The 25,255-nt window shown below is 44.2% G+C and overlaps 1 protein-coding gene across 7 annotated transcripts in view; it reads right to left on the reverse strand.

Moving 5' to 3' along the window:
• The window catches only part of sdk1a (sidekick cell adhesion molecule 1a), a 289,638-nt gene that overhangs the window by 22,123 nt on the left and 242,260 nt on the right, over positions 1 to 25,255 (reverse strand). For all 7 annotated transcript variants that reach the window (XM_035398134.1, XM_035398132.1, XM_035398131.1 and 4 more), the window contains 7 exons: positions 25,105 to 25,214; positions 24,336 to 24,486; positions 22,840 to 23,077; positions 20,293 to 20,408; positions 15,211 to 15,400; positions 9,721 to 9,819; positions 2,753 to 2,947 (listed from right to left, as the gene is read on the reverse strand). In XM_035398134.1, the coding sequence (XP_035254025.1) occupies positions 2,753 to 2,947; positions 9,721 to 9,819; positions 15,211 to 15,400; positions 20,293 to 20,408; positions 22,840 to 23,077; positions 24,336 to 24,486; positions 25,105 to 25,214 (1,099 nt within the window). The remainder of the gene's footprint in view (positions 1 to 2,752; positions 2,948 to 9,720; positions 9,820 to 15,210; positions 15,401 to 20,292; positions 20,409 to 22,839; positions 23,078 to 24,335; positions 24,487 to 25,104; positions 25,215 to 25,255) is intronic.

Genomic DNA, 25,255 nt, shown 5'->3' on the forward strand with positions numbered 1-25,255 from the left:
CAAACCAGCCATGGCTGCCAAACATCATGTCCCAGTGTGGGCACTTTGTGGGTGAGTAGGCCAGTGTGAAGGGCCAGTGTTGGCAGAGGTTTTTCTGTCATCCAAGCACCAAAACAAAAACAATAAAGATTATTTAGTTCAGTGTTAACCAATCACGTTCCTGGAGATCTACAATCCTGTAGGTTTTCATTTTAACCCTAATGACTCTACTAATTAGCAGCTCATGAAATCTCTAGCTGTTGAATGAGGTGTGCTTTGTTGGGTTGAAGTGAAAACCTGCAGGACGGTAGATCTCCAGGAACAGGACTGGTTACAGTGATTGAGTTCATGATGCTTTGGAGAACAAAAGCTTGCACCAACAGCTACCCTAATTGTATGACCCTGGATCCACCCTAGAACCTGCATTTCCGCGGCTTAACTTGGCTATGAGGGAGTGCAACAGAAAAGACATAGAAACATAAATACTCAACAAACATAGAAATACTCTGAAAAAGAAAGATCACAAAGAGAACACAAAGAGAATATCAACAATACAAAAAGACTAAAGTCTTAAAGTATGAGACTTATGCAGAAGGAATCCAGGATCCAGTCCTATCCAGTTCATCCATGAAAAGAATAACGAAATGGTGAATAAATTCTATCTCATAGAGAACTTGAAAAACTTTTCAAGCTCACATACAGACAAATGCTTTTGATATCAGTTAGTGGAATTAATATGGCAAGGACAGTTCAACCACAGGTCAGGCTGCCCCCTGCTGGAGGGAGTGATCACCTGGTGCAGTCAGCCACACCCTTCCCATCAGACCTAGTCTCTCTTCTCCTTTCCTCCCCTGTCCTATGTTTCCTCTCTTTCCGCTCCTCTCCTCTTCTCACCTCTCTTTTATTCACAGTGCAATGCCTGCCCCCCATCCCCATTGATTTGAATACAGAGCTCAATAGACAGAGGCCCTAATTGTTTGTTCTAATGGGAGCCGTTATTGATGAAGGTTATTAAAGATGCCGACCGGGCAACAAAACACATATTGATTGGACCTGCTGTCAAACGGTTGACCAGCCTTCTCGAGTGCTTATAAAGCCTCCATAAATCAGCATTTATTGCCCAAAAACATCTCCTCCTTCGCTGCCTTTTCAGTTTGCGAAAGGCTGCGGCGTCAAATGTCTCCTCTCTTTTTTATTTCTCTCTGTTCCGGCGCTATGCTGATCATTATCATTATCAAAGTCTTCCCTCTTCTGCGTGTTAGAGAAGACACTCATCACAGTGCTTAATCTCTCAGGCTGATTCAGAAGCATTCCGTACAAGAGAAGGGAAGTCCCTGTGCACCATTTGTCGGTTCAGATACCCTTGTTCAAAATTCCATTATCCACACTCCATGAAACACAATATGTTTTCCTTACAAAAGACACCACTGCGCAAATCTGAATCGACCGTGAGATCGGAGAACAAAAAATTGGTCGTATTGGATTAAGCTGTAATTGGTGAGAGGGAAAACATACAGAGATGCTTCTTTGCTTTTCACTACATAAAGATGGAAAATCTTGTGCTAGACAAAGCTATGCTTTGGAAAACGGTATCCAAAAGCATGGCCAATGGCTATGGATAATACATATGCCTTTGGACATCATTTGCTTTATTTTATCACATAATTAAAATTCAAATTGGTATTAAGATATCATTGGATATTTAGGCTGCACTGGCCCATATATCTGTCTGATGGTAAAAATGTTACCTAGTTTGGTAACAAAATCCCAGGAAAAGTGTTTGTTTGGATGCAGCGAGCATTAATAAATCAGTCATTTCAGGACCATTTACCCAGCGTGCACTTGATACAGTACGTGCAATTAAACATGTTCCCAGGGGTTCGTTTCCAAACGCATATTGACTTATAAATTTCATGCCCCAATTAGTTGTACAGAGTAAATGATTTTTCTCATTTTTAACTACTATTCCGCAAAAAGCTCTTTGTGAGAAGCCATTATGTCATTCAGTTCCTCATATCTGTGGCGTTTTCAACTGCATGTCCTCCATAGCACCGAGGTGAACTAATCCGACAGTTGGAAATATAAAAACAAATAATAGGCTCAGAGCTGAAATGGCAAGGAACTTCAAACAGCAAGTTTGACAATGCAAGCCAATAAAATGTTTATAGTGCTGAATGAGTAATTGTTCCCAAAATATTTTTGAAGACATTCCAATATCCTCATCAGGGAGATGAATCCAGAAGCGCAAACCTCTTCAAAGGAATGGAAATTGATTAAGAAAAGGCTTATACTCTGGCGAGTATTAAAAAAAACATGGCCTGGATTCACTCAATATATGTGAACAATCAACTTTTACCAATAAAAAAAAAATTTAATTAAAGTTAGTTCAAAAATGTTCTAATATTTTCAAGAATCGGGTTTGGTGATAGTGGAACTCCACAAACTGCGTTGGTGAAGATGAAAGCTACTGCATAACTTAGAATAAGCAAAGTAAATTCTAATTCTAATCTCAGACAAACTGAGATAAGAACTATATGGCTCATCACACAGATTATACATAGTGTTCATGTCCAATACAAAATTATTTTGTATTTAATCCACGTTTCATCCTGCAAGGAACAGTCATTTTTCTTGCCCAATCTGTTCTAGAGTAAAATGAAGCGATAAAGAGCATGTAAGTCATCTTTGTCATCAAACACATTTGTAATGAATGCTACATTTTAAAGCTCTTTAAATGTTGATTGAATCAAGCCCAATGTTGTGACCACGTTACCTCGCGTTTCCGTCGTTATGACGACCGCCTGCTCGGGGGGGCCCCAGCCCTGCTGGGTTCTGGCGGAGATGCGGAATATGTACGGCGACTCCGGAGCCAGACGGGTCACGGTGAACTGGCGGGCGTCAGAGTCCACCTCCACCGTGGTGAACTGCTTAGGGCTGCTGGCGTTCAGGCAGTAGGCTATCTGGTACCCTGGGCACGAAAAGAAACAGAACGTAGTGGACTCTTTGAGCTGTGCTTTGGCTTTCATATTCAAAACGGTTCACACGGTAGCACTTCAACGTCTGTGTCATTTTAAATTCTTTCACAATTATGACAAGTACACAATTGTAGCTTTTAACAAAGGTGTTGCCCTGTTGCGCAAGCAATCTCCCAATACATACTGTATGGTGGAATCAAAAATGCCAGTTTCAAAAACGTCCAGCAACAAGTTTTGAAGGACTTTTTTTTCAGGAAGATTCGTTGTACTTCAGATTCTGCATAACAAGATAAAGACACACTGCGTATGACCATAGAAAGCCATGAAGACTTTCACTCAGCATTCACCATGCTATTTATCAGATCACCCACTGTTTATTCTCAGAATAGATGCAGAATAGATTACAATTTATTTGCTGTCAAAAAATATACAAGCTTTGTTTCCAGCAGATGATTTTGATTTGTTTGTCGATTTATCAATATTGTACATTTTTACCACTGGAAACACACTGAAGGGAACTTGGTATAAGTGCTGTACCTTGTCCAACTGTAAAACAGCTGTGTCATATGTGGGTTTGGAACCTGAAAATTCTTAGTTTAAAGATGAGCAGCTACACAGCTAGCCTAGCCTCTGTATTGCTCGACTCTACCTCACTGTTCCTTTAAGGAGATCATAAAAGCCATGTCTAAGCCACAATGTCTCACAGGGTTCAAAATCAATTAAACCAAAGACAGAGTTATTAGCCAAGCATGGGTATCAGCGTTCATTTAATTTGTAAGACAAACCCACAACCACCTGGGGTGCGAGCGCTTTCGTGTTGAAGCATAATGACTAATGTAATGTGAAACGTAGAGTCGCTCAAGCGGTTAATTGTAATACACGCAGTTATATGTAAAAAAGATTGACAGCAATTCAGTGTACAGTAATTCAGACTGATGGCAAAAGACCAGATTTCAGCACACTTGCTGTGGGTTTTTTTGTGTTTCGTCCAGTTGTCCCCTTTGGCAAAATAGTGAAATAACTGGCCCTGGCAAGTCTGGAATAATGACTTTAAATTATTTTCTCGGCGCTTAAATTCTTGGTACGTATTTCAAGCCTCCCCTTCAGGTATAGAGGTCAATACCAGCCCCCCCCCCCCCCACCCTGTATTTCGGCAGCTTTCTGTCGGGGATTTGGACAGGGCCGCGGATGCGAGCCACAGCACTATCAGATTTGTTACGCCGAGCTGTGACCCGCGACCCGTTCTTCCAAACCGTTCCTTTCCGCTGGGTTTCCGGCGCCCAGCGAGCGGTGTAATTGGCCGGATCGCCCTCCCCCTCCCCCTCCCGCACCGCACTTCGGCAGATTTATTATGCTGGCTGAGGACCGCGGTGATCACCGATCCTGAAGACCTGGTAACACAACCAAAACAGAAGGCCTTCCCATCATGCACGATGCTCTGCTGCATCCGCAACAGGAGAGCCCTGCTGCGAGGACAGACCTTTTGAGCAGATGCACGGGTCTAAGAAGGCATACTTACAAAAATGGGCCATTCATTCCAGTCCAGTTTATCTATAATCAGGAGTGAACTGACCAGCATGTCGTGCTCGCTTGCTCTTGAAGGATCGCAGACTCCACAACACGTGCTCGTAACTTTCTTGGTGGCAAAGTACATTCTACGGACAAAATTCATTTTTTTCAACCTGTTAAAAACGCGGGATTTCAGGACAATGATGCGCCCTGTGCTCTGGTACTTGAAACCAGACCGTGACCCGTGCTAACGGTGGCCAACAGCCCCTCAGGGCGACTCATAATTGGGCACAGCGCAGCCCCAGGGAGGGTGTCAGTTTGGCGGAACAGCCATCTCTCAGAGGGCAGGAGGGCCACTTCTGCATGACAAGAGCCTGCAGTCTGCCCAACCCAACCCAACCGACAACAGCAAGGACACCAACCAATTACGTCCTGCCGTTTGACGACTTCCGGCCATAGCCAATTAACAGCTCAGCCCAGAATCTGACCTGCAATGTTTAGATAATGCATGTTAATTAAGCACTGATTCATCAGAGCTTGCCTCAACGTAAGTATTACGCATCGGGGCACCCGAGCACCTCACGCGCTAATGACAGACCGCAACGATAACGCTCGGCGTGGACCGAACGAGGACAGACAGCATTCCGCGCCGCGCTGTCAGGATGAAGGGCGAGCCCGCCAATATATTCCTGTCACAGCTTGCTTTTTAAGACCCGCGGTGTAAAATCTCCTGTTTATAAGACAATATTGCACTTAAATGAAGCGGCTCATGGCCGCGAACAGCCGGCAGTCGAGCAGCCGAGGAGGGCAGGGTAATTTAAAAGTGCCACCTGCGGTGTACTTAATGGAGGAAGACGTTAAGACCGCGAGTTGTAAATAACCTGCGCAGCAGAAAGGACAGAGGAGGCGACACAGGAGCCTGTGGGCCCGGCTTCCAGGATTCCTCCTCATGCATATTCATCGCTCGCGTCTGACGTAAAAACGCATCTCACTGCACTGTCAAAAAAAACCGACTAAGATGCATCTGACAGATGGACAAACCAATTCCGTTGGACGAGGCTCACATGCAACGACAAAGTTCTGCGTCCGGAGATATTTTCAGTCTTCCAAGGGCGAGCTGTCGCTTTTTATAACGTGCGTTGAAAACAACCCGGGACAACTATCCACGGACTGACAGCCCGGCTATTTATCGAGAAGAATGGCTGCGCGGGAAAATGTGAGGTTTCACCGGAGGTGTATCCCGTTCCGACGTGGCAGCAGTCCTCAACACAACAATTCAAAGGCTCCAGCCCTGTCATGTCTTGTTGCAGGCAGACATTTTGAGGCAGGAACTAGGTTCTAGCTGCGGCAGGACAGGTAAAGGTAGCTATACAAACATAACAGAACGGCCTCCACAGCTGTGACACTGAGTGTAGGCTACTGCCTAGACGTGCGTGAAATTCTCCGTTTTGTTCCCACCCATTTCTGTTTTTCTCACCTCTCCTTTATGCCCCGCTGAATTTTTTATTTTTGGGTAGGCAGCAATACAAGTCTTCTGTTGCTTGCTCCGAATATAGCTCTCAATATAGCTATACAGAGTTTTTGTATATCAATCATTATGACATGTACATTTAAATTGGACATTGATTTTAAATAACTTTTTAAAGGTAGACTTTTTAAAGGTATTATTGTTGTTGTTGTGGTGGTTGTTATTATTATAATTATTAATCTCTTCTTTTTTCATACCGGATTGCACACTTGAATGTTAACAGCAAATGCTGCAGTAGCCTAGTTTATGGCCCACAACACAGGGCTTATCACAAAAATAAATCTGACGCATCATCTAATAGCCTATACAGCTGCACATGTGAGGGGATTGGCAAAATATTCTCACATCTGATTAAAAAGCCCGCAGAACAGCTTCATAGCCACAAGGAACACTGTTGTTTGCGTACAAGAACGTTTCCATGTCAGTTTCAAGTTCTATAAACCTCAGTTTGTGCTTGGATTCTCACACAAGATCAAATCTACTGAATTTAGGCTCAAAATCCACACGTACAAACATTTTATAAATAGGGCCCCAGGCAAATTTATGATGGATTACTGCTAACAATTGCCAACAAATTCAAAAGCGAATGTACGCTACTCTCCAGTGACATAAATGGTCAGCTCTCGCAGATTCTCTGAGGGCAAATACCTGATTTTGAATGGCTTTCCAGACAGGATGATATTTTTCAGCCAGGCTGTGAAGGAGGGAAATGGGTTTACGCTACACTGGGCTGTGCTAGAGTGTACAGGGAGTTCAGAGTGCGGAAACTACCGGAAACCGACAGGGCACCACAGCCTCATTTCTCAAGAAAAACCAATCGAAAGGGTTGAGCTGGGCACACTGTACCCAGTATAAATAAACAAAAGGTCTGCTGTTTGGAATGAGCTTGGTACTGTTGGAATTTAAATTCATCTTCCTGACCATACCTGGGTCACATAATTATTTGAAATATTTTACGCCATTACACAGCAGAAAAAAAACGTATGTAAATTACTGACAATAAAAAAAACATACATTTTCACCCATGTTCAGAAAAAAAAAAAAAAAAAAAAACAAATTCATAAAATATTCATTTTGTTTTGTTACAGGTTACAGTATGTTGAAAATTCTCAGGAACCTGTAGGTTTATTTTCAAATTCCGCCCGAATATAAAGACTTCATGTATTTCAAATACAAACTTGACTGAGGGTTGTTCCTGAAAGCATACTTTCACCATACAGATTTAAACATACTTTTATAATCTTGCATCGATGTGTCACTGTAAACTAGCCAATAGCGGTGTGCAGTCATCGTTTCTTCAGAGAAATGCGCTGGGTGCAGTTTGAGAAGAATGAAACAAAGGCGTGAATTATGACATTTTTTGGAAAGAGTACCCCCCCCCAGCATTTTGGTCCGGAGCAGAGCTTTGATGAGCAGTGCTGTGGTTCGCTCCTCCGCTGGGCTGAGACTGCTTCCAGGAGTCCACGGGCATTTCTGAGGTACGGTGGGAACCCGCTGGGTGATCTACCGTGCGAGAACCTCCAAGCCGTTTCACAAAACAAAACAAAAAAATCAAAACAAACATCCCTCACGAAAACATGTCTTCATACTTATCCCAAGGATGGCTAAATCTGTTTTCGACGTGCGAGGAACGCGGCAATCCCATTGTGGACACAGTGAGGCTGATCCACCACCTCACGCAGGAGAGAGAAATAGGATTGCATGCCATCATTCACCCAATGCGTCGTCCCTATAATCCATCGCAAATGTCGCAGTCATTATTTGAGGCCAACTTTAAGGATCCTTAGCCAGAGAACATCATCATCTGGCACATATCTAATTTTCCAGGGTGTCTCCCTGTTGGAACAGAAGATGACGAAAACAGTAAACCTTTTCTCACCCCCTCACCCCCTCACCCCCCCCCCCCCCCCCACCCCCACCCCCAGAGTGTTGGGAACATATTTCACCCAGGTTTCATGCTTCTTCTCACAGATTAATCTGTGGGAGCGCAGGGATTTGACTTGCTACTGTTCTGTTGTGGCTGTATTCAGCAGACGGTGCCAGTCAGTTTAATCATATCACCCCCACCCTTCCCTTTCAACCTGATGTAAAATTATTTTCTAGCACAAACTGACACAGCTCCCCGGGGGGGATTCAAATGGATAATCGCGTGCGGTTGTGTTTCCCCGAGGAGGAAGAACGTGGAGAACGATGGTTTCGCACATTCGTATCCAGGCATTTCGAACACCATGAGAAAACACCAGACCCGATTTGCAAAGAGAGAAAAAAAGAAACGCGGTTCAAATGTGGACCAATTTTGACACCAGCCGGCGTTTTGCTACTGGTAATGCCTTAACCATATATAATACGGTGAAAAAATAACAGGTTTGATGGTACAAGCACACGTCAAAGAAACACGCCCCATTTGTTAAAGGGGTCAGTGCTTCTGTGATACTTGTGATGTAAACCTCTGAGAGTATAATGCACATACTGCTACAAGTGCAAACAAACCAAGTTCAGGTTCAATGTGTTGAGTTCAAAGAGGCCAATATGTTATTCCCTGCGACATAAAACAAATGTAATGCCGCAAGCAAAAATGGCCGACGTACCATTGCCTGGACATGAGCCTGAATTCAATGAAAGGTGGTCCTTGAAGGGATAGTTGACTTTCTGGGTTTAAAAAAAAATATTATACCATTTTAATGTATGTTTGATTGGCACAGACAGTTTCTGCGTGCGATGATGGGTATTTTAGATATTTAGAGAAGATTCTGGCAACCTGCTGGTTTTACACTGGCATAGAGGCATTCTAAGGAATGTATTCTAAAGCAAGAAAAAACAAAGCAAGTAACTCCAAAGGAGTTTGCGTAGTGATGTTATGTGTCCAAAGGCTGTATACACAAACAGCTTCAATAATACATTTTTAGCGCTTATTCACAATTATTAGCAGAAATACCAGTTTCCATATTGTGTGATTTATGTTGGTTCTCCTTTCCTTGAAGTACCTCTTTTCAGGTTGAGTGTCCCAGAGACAGTTATATTAAATGCTATTTTTTAATGGAAGCATAACACCATTGTACAAGCTGCTGCCACTGTAAAGCAAACATGTCTTCAGGAACTTCTCTACGTATCTAAAATATCACATGGGACTGTGTGGGCCAATGAAAAATAATACACGCGAAACGGAATCATACTGAATCACACAGGATTTGAACTTTTAACGGTTAATTGCAAATCAATGCAAGTATTCCTTTCTTGCCTTACAGACAATTTGGCAAGTTCAGCGATCAGCAAAATTAACTCGCCAAACCGTTGTTTCTTAAGAAAAAACGATTGGCCTTATTTCTAAGTCAATTTTAAGAATAAAGGTTAATCATTTCCAGACCACAGAATGAGGCACTGACAAAAAGGTTACTCTGGGTGGCAGTAGCAGACTCTATCCCCTACTTTTCAGTCACACACCTCCCCCACCACCCCTCCCCAGAAACCTGCAACTTAAACATTTCTCACCAATTAAACTCAGGAATAAAGTCTGCTTTAGAGATGTCTGTGAGTAGGTATGCAATGCAGAGTTTTCTTCACTAAACAGAAATTTTAATCCATTGCACCCTTGCACATACTCCCCCCTCCTAATCACATCCCCTCTTCAAACCCCCTGCCCTCACTGCCCATCCCCCACCCGTCCTCACCCTGCCCGCACACTCCCCACACCCGCTGTACTCCTCGTCCGCACGCCCACGCCCCTCTTACCCAAGATGATGCCGTTGGGGTCCACCGGGGGCTGCCACACCACCCTCACCTCCGTCAGGCCCACGTCCGGGAACACCAGCCTCACGGGCGGCCCGGGGACTGGGGGTGGGGGGGGGGAGGCAGAGAGACAGGACGGAAGCGTGAACACGTGCTCCAGGGTTCCTTTCAACCAACCAACCAGCCGCGTTCACCCCGAGGCAGGAACAGGCAGGCTCTTTACATTCAGCACACGCTGTTTACCCGACACAATGATCCCGGGCTGCGTGAATCCTCCCCGGGCTCGCCCCCGATGAGCTCACCCACACACGCAATTACACCCGGGCTCCAGGCTCGCGCCTCACAACCGGCCGCCGCACGGATAGCTGGCGGGGAAACTGTCGGCGGCCGCTGACACGTTCGGTTAAACCGAGCATGAGGATTCTGGGAAATCCAGCTCACTTCGGTTAAACAGATTTTAATAAATACAGCCAAGGCAAGTAATTAAACATTTAAACCCCTGTCTGCACAGCTCAGATATACATGGACACTTGCTAGGTTTAATTATATTATTAATTTGCTGATGAGATACCCCTTGCATAATTTAGATTTTTGTTACATTATCCATTTATGAAGTGAATGCATTACTGAAGCAATGCAGCTACACTGAGGGTACACTGGTCGTGGACCTTCTGCGACTCCAACCTGCAAGCTACTGTGCTGTACTCCCTAGACCATGGTCTTAACGACTATAACACACTGGTTTTAAAGAATACTCAGTTTAGAACATGGGCTCTCATTATATGCACTTATAGCCGCATTCAACAATCAAACCTAATGTACACATTCTGTATGGACTCGTCTCTTATTCTCTACATGGCTACACAGAGTTCTACTTAGTAGTGAGCTCCCCACCAAACTTCCCCCCCAAGGTCACAGCCAGTCTGATTGGATACCCAGCCCCAGGCAAGAGGGCAGGTCACAGGTAAGTCAGCTGACACCACGGGAAATTGTTTCCTCGGGAGATGACTTCTGACTACCCTCCATGAACCCGTCCCCTTGAGCAAATGGGAGGGGGGGGGGGGGGTGATATTAGGGTTTGGTTTAATGAGCATGACTGGAACTCTCTGGATTGAGGTTTGAGTTTACATGTGGTTTAGATGACACAGTGCCACACAGTGGATGAAAATCCAGCCGGCGTTCATTGGTGGCCACCTAGAGCTGGGCGATAAACCACAATGATAATCATCAAATGCAATTACGGCCGTCGCCACCGTGTGACCTACAGCCTTTCTTTTTTTCTTTTTTTTTTCTTTGATTATATCTGATGCAGTAGTGAACAACCAGACTTCAGTGTGAAAATCTTCTGGAAAAAAGCTGTTCTCTATTGAGTGGCCATAAGACAGCCAATCGGCAGAAAGACCTTGCAGCTTCCATGTGCTTGATGAAAACACATCACATGATCACAAGCTGTACAACCTTACCGCTGATTGGCTGTCTTTTCAACACCCAATACTTACTGTAAGTTGTTATGTTTTTTCCTCTGGAAGCATTTCGTGCGGCCTGTTGTTGATTGTTTACTACCGCATCAGGTATAATAAGAAAAGAGGACAAGAAAGGTAATGCACCATATGGTGGCAAAGACCATTATTGCATTTGATAATTATTGTTGTGGTAATTGACCCAGCCCTATTACCACCTCACCTGACTGGCTGTGTGCCATGAGAAAGGCTATCTTAAGGGCGATCTGTACAAAGCTAATGAGTGTGTGACAGGACCCAACAGATAAAAATGTGTGTGTGTGTGTGTGTGCGCGTGTGTTCGTCTGTGCGTGCGTGTGTGTTTGTGCGTGCGTGTGTGAGCGCGTGTGTGTTTGTGTTCATGTGTGCGTGCAGGAAAGGCCGGCAGTATCTGCCATGTCACTGTCACACAGCTGCAACACAAACAGGAAGGAGAGAGAATGTGGCTTGTTGGGCTCTAATGTTATGTGCTGGTTAGGTATGTTTTTGTCAAAAGGGCTCGTAATTAGACGGTTGCAGATACACTGCTGTTATTTCCCTGAGTACAGCATTTGATCTGAATAGGTTCCAGAATAGCTAAAAGGCCTGTAAAAATGTAAGCTCTGTACGTCACCTTGAATACGGACAAATAACAAATAAGCAATGTAAAAAACAAAAACAGACAAGCGCACGCACACACACACACTGAACATCAGCATCTATCACCTCTGCCAACTCTTCCTTTCACTGACACCAATCCTGCCGGCTCCACTGCGCCCCTGTGATTGGTCAGACACTCTCATCGCCATGGAGACTAAGAGGTCTCACACATACATGCAGCCACTGACTAACTACTTTGCCGGGGGGAAGTTTCACAGAGTGACTGCGAGGTGTAATCTGAGACGTGGGTGGGGGGGGGCGTGGGGGATTTAAATTATGGGACGATGGGGCACCCCCCTCAGGCAAGTAAGAGTCACAACAGATGAGATAGAAAGCTGTGAAAGACAAGCCACCACAAGCCATCCATCCCATCATCCCCCCCTCTCCCTCCCTCCCTCCCTCCCATATCCCATCAGGAGCGGCATTGGCTGCCATCGTGGATGCAGGGTCCCCTAACAAGTCCACCGCTGTGTCACAGCCAGACTGGGCAAGACAGGCCCCTGATTAGAACTCTCCGTATTCGATACTTGCCTGGTCGACGTCGTACCCACTTTGTGCAGTAGGGCGTCGGCGGCAGGCGCAGACGTCTATACGCCAAGCAGTACACACAAATCACATCTGGCTGTTCTTAAATTAAGGAGTCGCGACTAAACCCCTCACCGGCCTCTCATACACACCACTCCTGGCAACCCGGTCCGGCTTCCCCTCTCAGTCACAGTAGGTTCCGCGAGCTTCTCCCTCATCTCCTCTCCAACTGTTATTCAGCTCTCACAAGGTACCGTCCTACAAAATACCGCTTGGCATTCTACTGTGAGAAAGTCCCGACTAAATTCCCCGTGGATCCGAAACTGTCCCTGTGTATGCAAATGAAATTAATTACAGGAGCGGCGGATCGGTATGTCGACACTATTTCCCTCGTCTGTTCTTTGGCCGTGTTCCTTCCTCTAAGACCGGATGAGCACGCGTCTGCTTTCAAATGGAAAAATCTTCCAACGGCCTTTGCGCGCACGACAAGAGGGAGTGTTTTACAGACAAGCACGGAGACGCGCCAGAAAACGGTCGAACGCACTCGGAGAAAGCCCCTCCCGTCCAGAAACCCCGCCCACGCAGGTAAGAGGCCTCCCTGCGCGGCGTCAGGATGGCGCTCCGCTGCCCTGGTCCGGGTCCTCCGCGCTGGGCTCTCTATCCGCTGCCGCCTGAGCAAAGCGTGCGCTCGCGTCGCCGCCCGACACCCGGCGCTAACACGCCGCTCGCTCCCCAGCCGCGTCTTTACAGGGCGCTCGGCGGGGTGGGGGTGGTGGTGGGCCGGGGGGTGGGGTGAGGGGGGGGGGGGGGGGCGGGGGGGTTTGGGGGCCCGGCGGGGGGTCCTCAGCGAGCCGTCAACAGCGAGATCAAAGCAACGTCGCGTGGAAGCGAGGACGTCCCAGCAGCCAACGCTGGCGGCGGGCATCTGACGAAATAACGACCCCCCGCCGCCACAGCCACCCCCCTCCCCCACCCCATACCCCACCCCACCCCGCCCCGCTCACCCACCGCCTCGCCCCCTCCTCCAGCGCACCCACGCTACATCTCAGGCCTTTCCGTACCTGCTCCTGAGTCAGGATTAATAACCAAAAACTGCACTGCGCAAACCTCTGGGCTTAGCCTCACCAGCAAAAACAGTCTCCCCTGATCAATGATCATTTTATTTCTGCTGGTGCGGTGGTTTATTTAAAGGCCATAATTACAAGGGAACCGGCACATTCTCCGAGACTTTTCCGCTCCCCGATACTGCCCATTTTTTTTCCCGCTTACCCTTTTATAACACAAATCCTTAATGAGTTTAGTGAACGGTGATTGAATTTCATTAAAAGGGGGTGTCCACACTGCGGCAAACCTTGCTGATGAAAAGAAATTAAGACCTATTAAGATATTTAATCAGAGTAGTTAATTTCCGGGTGGCAGGCTAAAGCTCCGATTTGACATAAAAACCAAGTGAACAAAACCATAATTACCGTAATTATACGTCGGAAAATTTGCACGAGGGAAAGCCTTCAACAGATGACATCTTTTGCTTAAGCATACATAGTGTACAATGAAGTATTCCACAGATTATTAAAAAACCTGGAACTGAGTCTGAAATCTGTGAGGGAAACCAGTACAGTAAAAATCAATAGCTGACTGAGCAGCTCAAAATGACAAGAAAAACGATGGTGGTACAAACAGCTCACAGACGTCCTTTTTTGGAAGAACTTCCATCTCATGACATTCAAATTTTTTTTTTAAACACACACATTTCACCAGAGCCTTAAAAAGAGTGCCAAGTTCTCCGGGGGAAAGAGAAAGTGTTTGCAAATAATGTCCAGGGAACATCCTTTCAAGGCCAGTTACTAAAACTGCCGTACGAACAAACAAAACACTTTCACTGAGTCATGTGGAAGCAAACTGGGTGTCTTTTATACTGGGAGTGTATTGCTTGGCCCAACTGCTTAAATGCTATGAGTGGCTGTGTACATTGGCTAAAGCATTTGTGAATTGGACTCTTAAAGCTTCCCAGAGATTTTAATATAAAAAGATGCCCCTTTTATGAATATTTTATATATTAAAATATTATTAATAATATTAGATGTGCACTGATCATAAAACTACATATTTATGTGTGCAGAATTGACTATAGTAGGTTAAACCATTTGAAGGGTGGCAGTTTTAGAGAGACACAAAATTAAAATTTTGGGAGCCCAAGGAATAGGCCTTGGGTGGGGTGGGAACTTAAATCCACTTGCAGAGAGCCAATAGAATTTCTAATCGCTTCAACACTCCCATTGTTGCAGTGTAGAGTGCAGCTCTGACAGGGAGGAAAAAAGAAGAGACAGGCAGGGACACATGGCGACCTGTAGTGGATGAGAGCATTTCCACTGTGGAAAAAGCACGCTAAAAGACCTGCTATTTCAACAGATCAAAAAGCTGTCAAAAAAAAAATCTTCCCAATTTTCACAATAACCGCCTGAGACCCAGCAGAAAAAAAGTTTAAGTATTTCAATTTTTTGACCTAACACTGACAAAAACAAAAATATTTTCAAAAATATTTCTTTATTTTCATTGAATGTCCCTTATAGTGTAGGTTTCAGCAGAGTAGAACATACGCTTCTTAAGTTTAAGAGCACCCTACAGGAGGAAATGAACTGCCGGGTCTGGGGAGTATAAATAAATATTGCTGGCTGGTTAGCTCGGTGTTCAGAGTGCCTGAGGAAGAGGTAGACCTTGAGGACACAGCCCTGCAGCCTTTCCTTTACCAGCACAGTCCTGTGTGAGTCACAGATGGGAAATTTCGGGAGACGGATCGGGAAGGGGGGGGTGGGGGGGGGGGGTGGCATACCGTCGTCCTGAGTCCTCTCCAGCACCGGCGGGCTGCTGGGCTCCCCGTCACCGATGCGGGTGAAGGCGAGCACCTGGATCTGGTACAGGACGTACCGGCGCAGGTTTCGCAGAAGCACAGACTGCGTCAGGTTCCCTTTCACCAGGTGCACCTGGGGCTCCGAGTCTGAATCCTTCTCCTTGTACAGCACCTGTACACACACACACACGCACGCACGCACGCACGCACGCACGCACACACAGATGCGTGCACACACACGCACGCACGCATACACACACACGCACGCACGCACGCACACACGCACGCACACGCAAACGCACATACACGCACACGCAGACACATATGCACACACAGACACGCGCACAAACACACGCACACACACACAAACATACACACATGCACGCAGATGTATGCGCACACACAATTTGGCACCATTAGCAACACCATCATGAAAATAAAAAGGCACAAATTTAATTAGAAATCACTGGTTGACAACTTACAATGCTCTTGTGATATTTTTGAGCAAAGCTAATTTTAAACAAAGAAAAATAATATTATCTACAGGAAAATTATCAACATACAAAATTCAAATTGAGCTTTTACAAGAAATATATGTCACTCAAATGTATACAGCTATATCAGAGGGTTCAAGGTCTGGTTTGATTGATACAACTGACAGACAATTAGTTATATGCATAGTTGTAACATAGCAACCTATCCCACACAATACTCAGAAATACTCATAAATGAATCCCTCAGTCATATTTTGGGATTGCGGCAGGTCATGTTCCCCTTGTTGAGAAAGTCGCCTGTCTTGAGCTCTCACTGAACGAGTGCCTGCCTCACATGCACATCAAGTTATCAAAACCGATACTAAACTAGTTCTTAAAATGGACTTGTTCAACCAGAAGAAAGAGAAATCATTTAATGGTCGACGGGCATGTCATTTACAATAGTGTTCCAGCCTCTTTTTAGGTCGATTTTCCTGGAAGCATTGCAGCATCTGACTTTTGTGATTGAGTAGTTTGTAGCATCAGAGGAAAGCCGATGGTCCACCACTCAATACTTTAATTATTTGATTAAAAATGAAAACAAATACATTTGTTAATGTATGGCTGCATACTGTGCCACAGACTGTTCCTGGGATGCTAACTGATTCAAAATCCAGGGGGCACTACAAGCTTGCAAGCTGGAGTTGGATGACAGCAAGTCAGCTAATAACTACCCAGGCTTTTGTTAATGGTGTATATTTAGCCTTGTGCGCAAGTAGCACTGTGATGATATGTACAATTAACTTAATTCCATTTGTCAGAAAGCAGCTACGTGATTATTATTCTGACATAGAACATAGTCTTGGTTATTTTCCAGTCACAAGTTCCTTACAGTCTACAAAGGCCAAGCTGATTCAATTTGCACAGCTCACAAACTAATAGAAACCCCCCCCCGGTCTTCACACCAAGGTTATGCCCTTAGTTATATTCCTCCATTCTGCTTTTATAAATCTTGTCTTTCTCTTAATTGCATTTGATATAAACGTGAAAGAGAAGCTGGCTTCACACCTTTCTCTCCCTCACTCTGTAAACATTTGCTTTCCCACCTAGGATGAAAATTTCAACAAATATATTAACAAAGTTGCGCATTTCTAAAAGGGTATTCATGATACAGTTAGAAAAACAGCGGAAGTTTTGACACATTTTGTCTGGGGTGCTATGGGAAAATCCATGTGTACTTTTTTGGAGAAAGAAAACCTGTATATCAGCTCTTTCACAATGTTTCATCATTTTCAGCATCCTGACATTTCTAGAAATTGAGAGAATTATTTCTGCCTCACTTAAGCAGAAAAGCAAAACGGCAAGTTTGTCTATGACAGAAGTTAAGCCCTGCAAACAACGATAGCCTACCGACAATAACTTGAACAAATTCACCGGACAACAGAAAAAAATGTGTTCTTGTTTTCTGGTTCCTTTTAATGCTACAAGGAAGTCTGCAACTCACTGAACCCAAATGTGGCCTCCGGGATTGGGGTCAACTCCATTTAAATTTAGTCAATTCAATAAATTATCTGAAATTAAATTCATTAATGAAAAAACTATAAAATATCAAGGGCATTTTCCAAGTTATGAACTGAAATTAAGTTCCAGAAATGAAATTGAAATGAGTTTGACCCCCAACCTCGATTATCTCAATCTGGTAGTGACTATTGTTTGTTTCCCTGTAAAATGCAGATGAGTGAGAATTTCTCAGTGTACCAGTACTAAGTACTTTACCCAAATATGCCATGATTACGACAAATCTCAAACTTGCAACATCTCTTTTGGGGTATATGTATTTTTCCATTCAGTTCAGTTTATTTTGTACTTACTATTTAAATACAAATGGACTGCATTCTTATTTCAGTCATTTCAGATACAACAGGAGTATATACAGTAGCTCAAAGCAATATCATTAGCATTTAACAAAGGCAATGGGCTGAAACATTTCTTTAGACTCCTCTTAACTGAAAAATGTTTAACGAATCATTCATGAATGCAGTTACCAGTGGTCATGCTAGCCCATGGAATGCATCTTTGGAAATATGTCAACTCACAGTAATAACACAACGTTTGTACAGTACTGTGCAAAAGTTGGAGACCACCCTTTCCCTTATTTACCTTCCAGTGAAAACAGCCACAAAGTGCAAGTTATTTTTCAGTGTCAGAAAATGATTCAGCAAACATTTAACACAAGAACAACACTACGTACAACATCAAATTTGTTTAGTATTTAGAGTGTCTACTCATCCGCTTGCTTTGAGTTTCTCAAAGAAATCTGCAAGGATATTTTTCCAAAGTTCAGTCTTTGTAGTTGCTTCACCAACCAAAGTAATCCCAAACACATTCAGTGATGTGGAGGTCTGGACTCTGGGGTGGCCAGTCTATTGTTCTGAGAACACCAGCGTGATCTTTGTAGCAGTGTGCATGGGGTCATTATCTTGCTGCAGAACGAATCTGCTGCCAATCAAACGTTGTCCAGAAGGTATTGCATGATAAGATTTGTTTGTATTTATCAGAATTCAAGATGCCTTCAATCAAAAGCAAATCACCAACTCCAGATGTTGTTACACAACCCCAAACTCTCACTGATCCTCCTCCATGTTTGACTGATGGTTGCAGACATGGAGTCTTTCATTGCTTCGGCAGCTTCTCTTACTTCCAAAAATCTCAAATTTAGACTACTCTAAAACCTTACTCCACATCACAGGTGTCCAGTTTCAGTGTATCAGTGCAAATGTGCATCTCGTTTGTTTATTTCCTTTTCTCAGTAGTGGCTTTTTGACAGGTGCACTTCCTTACAGACCCATAGTATTGAGTTGTCTTCTCCCAGAGGAAAGACTGACCGAAACACTTGTGGATTTCCTCAGATCTAAAGAAAATACCATTTTTTGCAATGGTGATAGTTTTGCTGGTCTATCAGTTCTTGCACGGTTGTTAGAAGGCCCATTTTCTTTGTAACTTGCAATAATCGTCGGAACTCCAGTTTTGGAAACTCCTACTTTTTCACTTATTTTCCTTTGACTTTCACCTTCTTTATGCAGTGTTTGGGCAGTTGTTTGTTTAAATATTCAAGTCACATTTGAAGGCAAAAGGTTCTAACAATGTCATTGACACTTTTGGTAACAACTTTTGTTGGGAGGACACAGCTGAAACTTGTTTATTGATCGGATGGATAGAATATATAAAGTGGTAGTAAGGTACACAAAAGAAAGAGTGGACAAGTACTCATACATGTGATATAATGAAGTGGTGGAGGTTTTTCTGTAAAATATATGTTTCCTGCATTATTGTCTGACACTGAAAAAAAATTGCACTGAATGGCAGATTTGACTGGATGATTGAATAAATGAAAAGAGTTGTTTCTCACTTTTACACAATAATATATGCCATTCACAATTTTACTATGAAACTTGAAAAAGAAATGAAATAGCTGGATTAGCAGGATAAATATACTACAAATAATATTTTTGCATTCTGATCAAAAGTAATTTTTGGCACACAGGCTAATATTATTAAACCCCAGGAGCAATATCTGTGTTAATTTACTCATGTTGAGAAAGCAAGCTAGAGCGTGACAACTTTTTGTTTTTGGCTTCTTTCAAATTAAGTGCTTTCTCTTTAAATCTGGCAATGCTTCCAATGGCAGTGTAAATGTAGTTATCAATAAACAACACAAATGTCAGACACAAAAAGACAATTGGTTCAAAGAAACAGGAGTGATTTGTTGTGGTTTAAGTCTGGGTCACCCCCTGTTGTAATCTTTAAAAGAAGACCTCAAAATATCTGCGTTTATAGAACACAGAGTATTTTTTCCTGGCATTTTAGCCCTTTTTCTGCAAAACAACACACAGTGTCATCGATGTGAACCACAATGAGTGCTAACAGCTCACCCTGGTACAGAATCTTCAACCAGCTAAACATCAGTGAGCGAGTATGTGAGTTAAAGTCAGGTGCATGAGGTGCTTTGCATCTAAAAAATGCAGAACCCTGTGACCACAGCAGACTCATAAATATTCTAACTACTGAGTGGCAAAGGTCAGATATGCCAAATATATACTGAAATACTGGTGTCATCAAATATGGATCCATTGTAAGGAGTGGCACGTAATGAGGGTCCAACAAGTGTCATTTAAAATACATTTTCACAGAACTGAATCCAACTTTTGCAAACCCATCACAGAGGTCATATAATGCAGGATTAATGCATTTTTAAAGCATACAAAAAGTCCAAATGCCAGGCAAAAAATACAAATACAAAAAAATACAACGTTTTTTTTTAAAGATTTGAACAGGCGATGACCCAGGTGAACTGCAGTTACCTAATTACAGTCAGCATGGCACGGTCGTGGTCTGAAGCCAAACAGAGGCCCCACAACAACTTTGAAGCGGTTGCTGTTCAGAAAGGTATGGGTGAATGCAGTAACTGGGCTCGACAAAAATGCTAATCTGACATCAGAACTCAGCAGCTGCACCTTTCCCCCTAATCGCATTGAAAAAAGGGCAGGGATTCGCTCCTAAAACCAGGCGTGTGAGGTCCAGAATCCAGTACCTTGTATCCCAGAATGTGCCCGTTCTGCTCCTGCTCTGGCACGGGCCCCCAGGAGACGAGGATCCCCGTGGAGCTCACCGCCTCCGCCGTCACATTCTCAGGGGCCCCAGACGGCACTGTGGGAAAGGGGGAGGTGGGAAACGGGGGTCGTGAATTCCAAATAACCCGGGGCCCCGCCGCTTTAATGGAGCCCTAATTGCCGCGTGTGTTAAAACTGGGATCGGCTCCCACCACAGTTTGCCGAATGGCAGGCACAGCACAGGGGAGCTGACATCATTAGTAACAGGGCTTTGAAGGGACGGCGCAAGCACTGGCTTACTGCTACCCCTGCCCAAAAAAAGAAAAAAAAACAGACACAAAAACAGTTTCCCAGGCTCATCGGGCAGTCGAATCACCCACATGCCGTTCAACGGCGATTTGTGAAGGCGGGAATCATTTCCTGATTACCGATGGCAAAGCTAGCGGTTGCAAACAGGGTTACTAGAATGTTTTGTTTCTTAGTTTTATTCTCAGCCCCATGAGGGTTCTGGGAAAATGAGGCCTATTTGCGGAAATCTTGTAGGAGGAAATGAAAAGGAAGCAAAGGCGACATTGGCTGATTTATGGGCAATTATTGCAGCCTTTAGTTCGTGCCTCAAGTGTTGGCCGTCCTACAGACTGAATGTCTCATTTATTTTTTTCCCCCAGACATCCAATAAATGCAAACACATTTAATAATCAAAGAAATAGAAATAAACACATTTATTTGATCAATTCATGAAGCATTTATTTCAATTTATCAGCTAGTCAAACTTTAGGCCATGTGGGTTGAATGCAGTTCTGTAGGTTTTTCAAACTGAGAGCCTCAGTAGGGCGAGGCTCACTCAGTATTATCTGATATTACATAAACAGACCTCCTGTTTTGAACTTGTGGATTTTTGTGCGAGGCGCTACAAAATGGAACATGTTTATTCTCCTTAAACAAACTTCAGGACAGAAAAAGGTGCAGTTCAATTAGCTCAAGCATATGTCTGTGACGGGAGACTTCTATCCATTCTGTTCCAGCCGCATGATTTTAAATCAGTAAACACAACAGTGTCTCTGGATGTGATTACCTACAGCTCTGTAAACACATTACCAAGCAGGACTTTCTCTGTCTGAGGGCTTCCTAATGGAATATTTAATTAAGACACAAGGGATTCGATATTAAAGCGAATGTAAAGAAAGAGACAATTATCCACGAGAGCGGTAAACAGCAGTCCAAGGCGGGAAATTGGCAGGTGCCCTGAAGGGCGGAAATTTAAGCAACCTTCAGACAAACGAGCCATTTCCCTGAACTTTATGATATTCCAAATTGGATTAGTCTCAAGGTCCCCGTCCCCACAGATTTTTCTCTTTGGCGACACGCCTCAGACGGATTTCACAGATCACCTGGCTCCTGCTTCCACATTCCGTCATTCTTAATTAATTCATACAGGTGCCAGGAGGAGACGCAGTGGGTGGTCTTTCACAGTGAGTTATGATGCAAGGCAGGGGGGAAGAGAGAGAGAGAGAGAGATAGAGAGCAAGAGACAACAACAGAGAGCGTGTGTGTGAAAGACAGAGCACGGGAATGTGCGTGAGAAAGACGGATAGGTAGAGAGAGAGACGTTTAGAGACAGAAAATGAGAGGGCGTGTGAAAGTGAGAGAGTGAGAGAGAGAGAGAGAGTGAAAGCAAGCAAAAGAGAGGCACCAGGCACCCTTTGGAAACAAGTTCATATTTCTGTGTGAGTCCTGGCCTGTGCGTATCTGAAGGTATGCTCAGGAGTTTGTATGTGTGTGCACATGTACAGTGACCTGCAAATTACTGACAAAGATGTACCCTTGATAAAGATGAGAATAAAATGTTGCATAAAACATGTAAGGCAGAAGCTGAAGAACTGAATACGTATGCTGAGCACTTATATTGACCTACGGTGATGAAACTTGATGTTATGGGGTTGTTTTGCATCTACTGGTCTAGAAGATCTTGATGAAATTTGCAATTACTGAGCTCAGCAGTGCTCTCCTTCTGATTAATGATGTTCCAAAGCCTAGAATCAAGACCAGATATCGAAAGCTCTCTCATAGCTACAAAAAGACACAAATGAACATGCCTGACTAATAATAAATGCTTGTGAAGTAATTTGTCCCAAACATTATATTGCTTTTTATTTGTCCCATATTATAAATGGAGAGACTGTGTATAAAAAAGTTCCAAAAGTTTCTAAATGGTGAAACAAAAGTGTGAGTGCGTGTGCATGTGCATACGTGTGTGTTTGCGCGTGTGCGTGCACGTGCATGCATGTGTGTATTTGCGTGTGTGTGTGTTTGTGCATGCGTGTGTGTGCATGTTTGTGTTTGTGCATGCGTGTGTGTGCATGTTTGTGTTAGTGCATGCGTGTGTGTGCATGTTTGTGTTTGTGCATGCATGTGTGTGCGTGTTTGTGTTTGTGCATGCCTGTGTGTGCGTGTTTGTGCATGCGTGTGTGTGTGTTCACGCGCGTGTCCACTACACACACGTACACACAGTCGTCGGCTTCCCCTACCCGACTCCCGCGTGCGGCCCCTCACGGTCTCGCTCCAGGGCCCGGGGCCGATGGAGTTGAAGGCCTGGATCTGCAGCAGGTACTCGGTCCACTCCTCCAGGCCCTCCAGGGTGATCTCCCTCTCCAGCCTGTCGCTCACCACGTGGACCCGGGGCTCGCCCTGCGACTCCGCCCGCCACAGCCTGATCCGGTAGCCCACGCCCTCCGGGTTCCCGTTGTACTCGGAGTCAGGTAACGGCTGGGCGGAAGAAGACAGAGGAGAGTGCAGCCATCTTCAGACCTCTGCTCACACCACACCCTTCAACCCTGGAGTACCCTGCTATAACTCTACTCTGCATTCACTATCTGTAGGGCCAAGGAGCAAGTGAGACACGGCCCAGACAAGTATGTAATTTAAGGTGACAAAAAATGGTTCAATTGTCAGCAATTAAAGTGTGAAATTAATCTTCGAGATTCGTAATTTTTTCCTTCCGTTTTAAGTGAATCCTTTTCTGCAGCAATGAACACAATGAACAAAACCAACAAACGCGCTTTCTAATCCTTCATCTCTGAGCAGGCTAGGAACTCCGTCTGGCCGCCGTCCAAAAACGAAAATAATTTGTCAAACCAGAGCTTCAAATCTTAAAATTCAATTTTCGGCCAAGACTACAGCGCATCACACTCAATGGAGTGTATGCACTATAATGACATTTCTTTAACAAAACCGAGTGATAGCAGGATGCAATTGTTCCTTTGAAGCAGAACCTGAAGTATCAGCTATTTGCATGGGCCTCCTTGTCAAAAGAGTTGTTATATGAAAGGACATCTTGAATAATTTAGCTGGATTTGGCTGAACACGGAAAGAAAGAAAAAAAAAACACTAGTTCTCATTTTCAGAGCTCCTCTTCAAAAGTACTCCATTATTCACCAGATGATGTGATGTGTCTGGTAAACCCAAGATCTCTGTGGTGACATTACCCTTTCAATTTAGCAGTAGCTCAGAGAGGCAGGAATCTCACCTCACCGTATTTGCAGGATGGAGGCTTTGTTAAGCAAAGAGCGTACTTCACCTCGTTGACTCGAGGCTATTCTTCATAGTTTACTTTTATGTGAGTAAAATGAATTTTGCTGCACAAATTGTTCACAGCAAATAATTCCCGCATCATGCCTGGAAGAGGCCGAAGAGTTTTATCAGACTAACAAAGTCCTGGGCATGTGGACGGAAATGAAAATTCACTCATTGATACATGGATGAGAAAAGGTTGCAAACCCTTGGTTTAAAGTGAGGGTGTTTTGGGTTGAGACCTCAGTGGGCTTGGTTCAGGTTGAGACCATGGTGTGACGTACTGAGTTTGAGTTCATGTTGTTTTGTCTAAATTTGAGACTATTATTTTAGGTTGAAGTTTAGGACCTGGTATTTTTTGGCAGAAACTCAGATAGTAGTGATTTGGACCAAGTTTGAGATCATGGTGTGTTGGTCTCGTGATGAAATCACAAAGTGTATTTTGATCGCTCACCATCCATCGCATCCATAGACTGGTCTCGCTGGCCGTACGCACAGTCACGCTACCGGGCGGCACGTCTGGGGGCGCCTGCAGGGTCTGTATCACGCGGGAGGGCTGGCTCACGGGGCTGGAACCCACGATGTTCACTTGACGCATCCGGAACCTGGACCCCCACAGATACACAGGGGATCACATCCATTCTTGAATTTTACTCTCAGGGGCTGCCGCTGAGAATTGTGTTGGAATTGAGCCAAATTTGAAACGGTCGTAGACGCGCATAGACGAGATTGCACTCTGCATAAGTACAGTTTGAGAGTAAAATGTGTGCGGGTCTTTACGGTACATTTTGTGCTGTGGCCAGACTTAATCTGATGAAAGGCAATTGCTGTGCTCAACACATAATAGAGACCTGTCTTAGGGCTTCAGTTATCTTCGTTATTTTATATCTCAGCACAAAGATATAATCTAGAACAAGTTATTGTCCAAGAAATACACTCTGCACTGACAATTACCTCTGTCAAATCCCATCATGAATGGCTGGCAAACTATCAGGTTTTTGCTTTGTTACAGCTATCAGACAGAGCCTTACAGAAGCATTTAAACTGTAACTCCTTCTAGGAAATGGGCAAGAAGAGACTAACAAACTGACAAAAGTGACTGCGCTTTTGTAATATTGTAGTCTTCCTCAAGTAATCCGCACTACATTGAAATTATTAAGTCACCTTTAATCACAGGGTGAAAAAGAGGGGACTGAGCAGTTTCCAGGATATGGCATGCTTACCTGTAGTGAGTGAAGGGTGTAAGGTTGGGGATTTCCAGCACCTGAGCATCTGGTTCATTCTCCTTTTCATACAGAATCGTCCACTCCTCATCCTCGCTGATGCTGCCCACCTTAGGGAGAGACAGCCATTGGTTAAGATTAAAGGGGTCAA

Source organism: Anguilla anguilla, chromosome 17, assembly GCF_013347855.1.
Source record: "Anguilla anguilla isolate fAngAng1 chromosome 17, fAngAng1.pri, whole genome shotgun sequence".
Classification (NCBI taxonomy): Eukaryota; Metazoa; Chordata; class Actinopteri; order Anguilliformes; family Anguillidae; genus Anguilla; species Anguilla anguilla.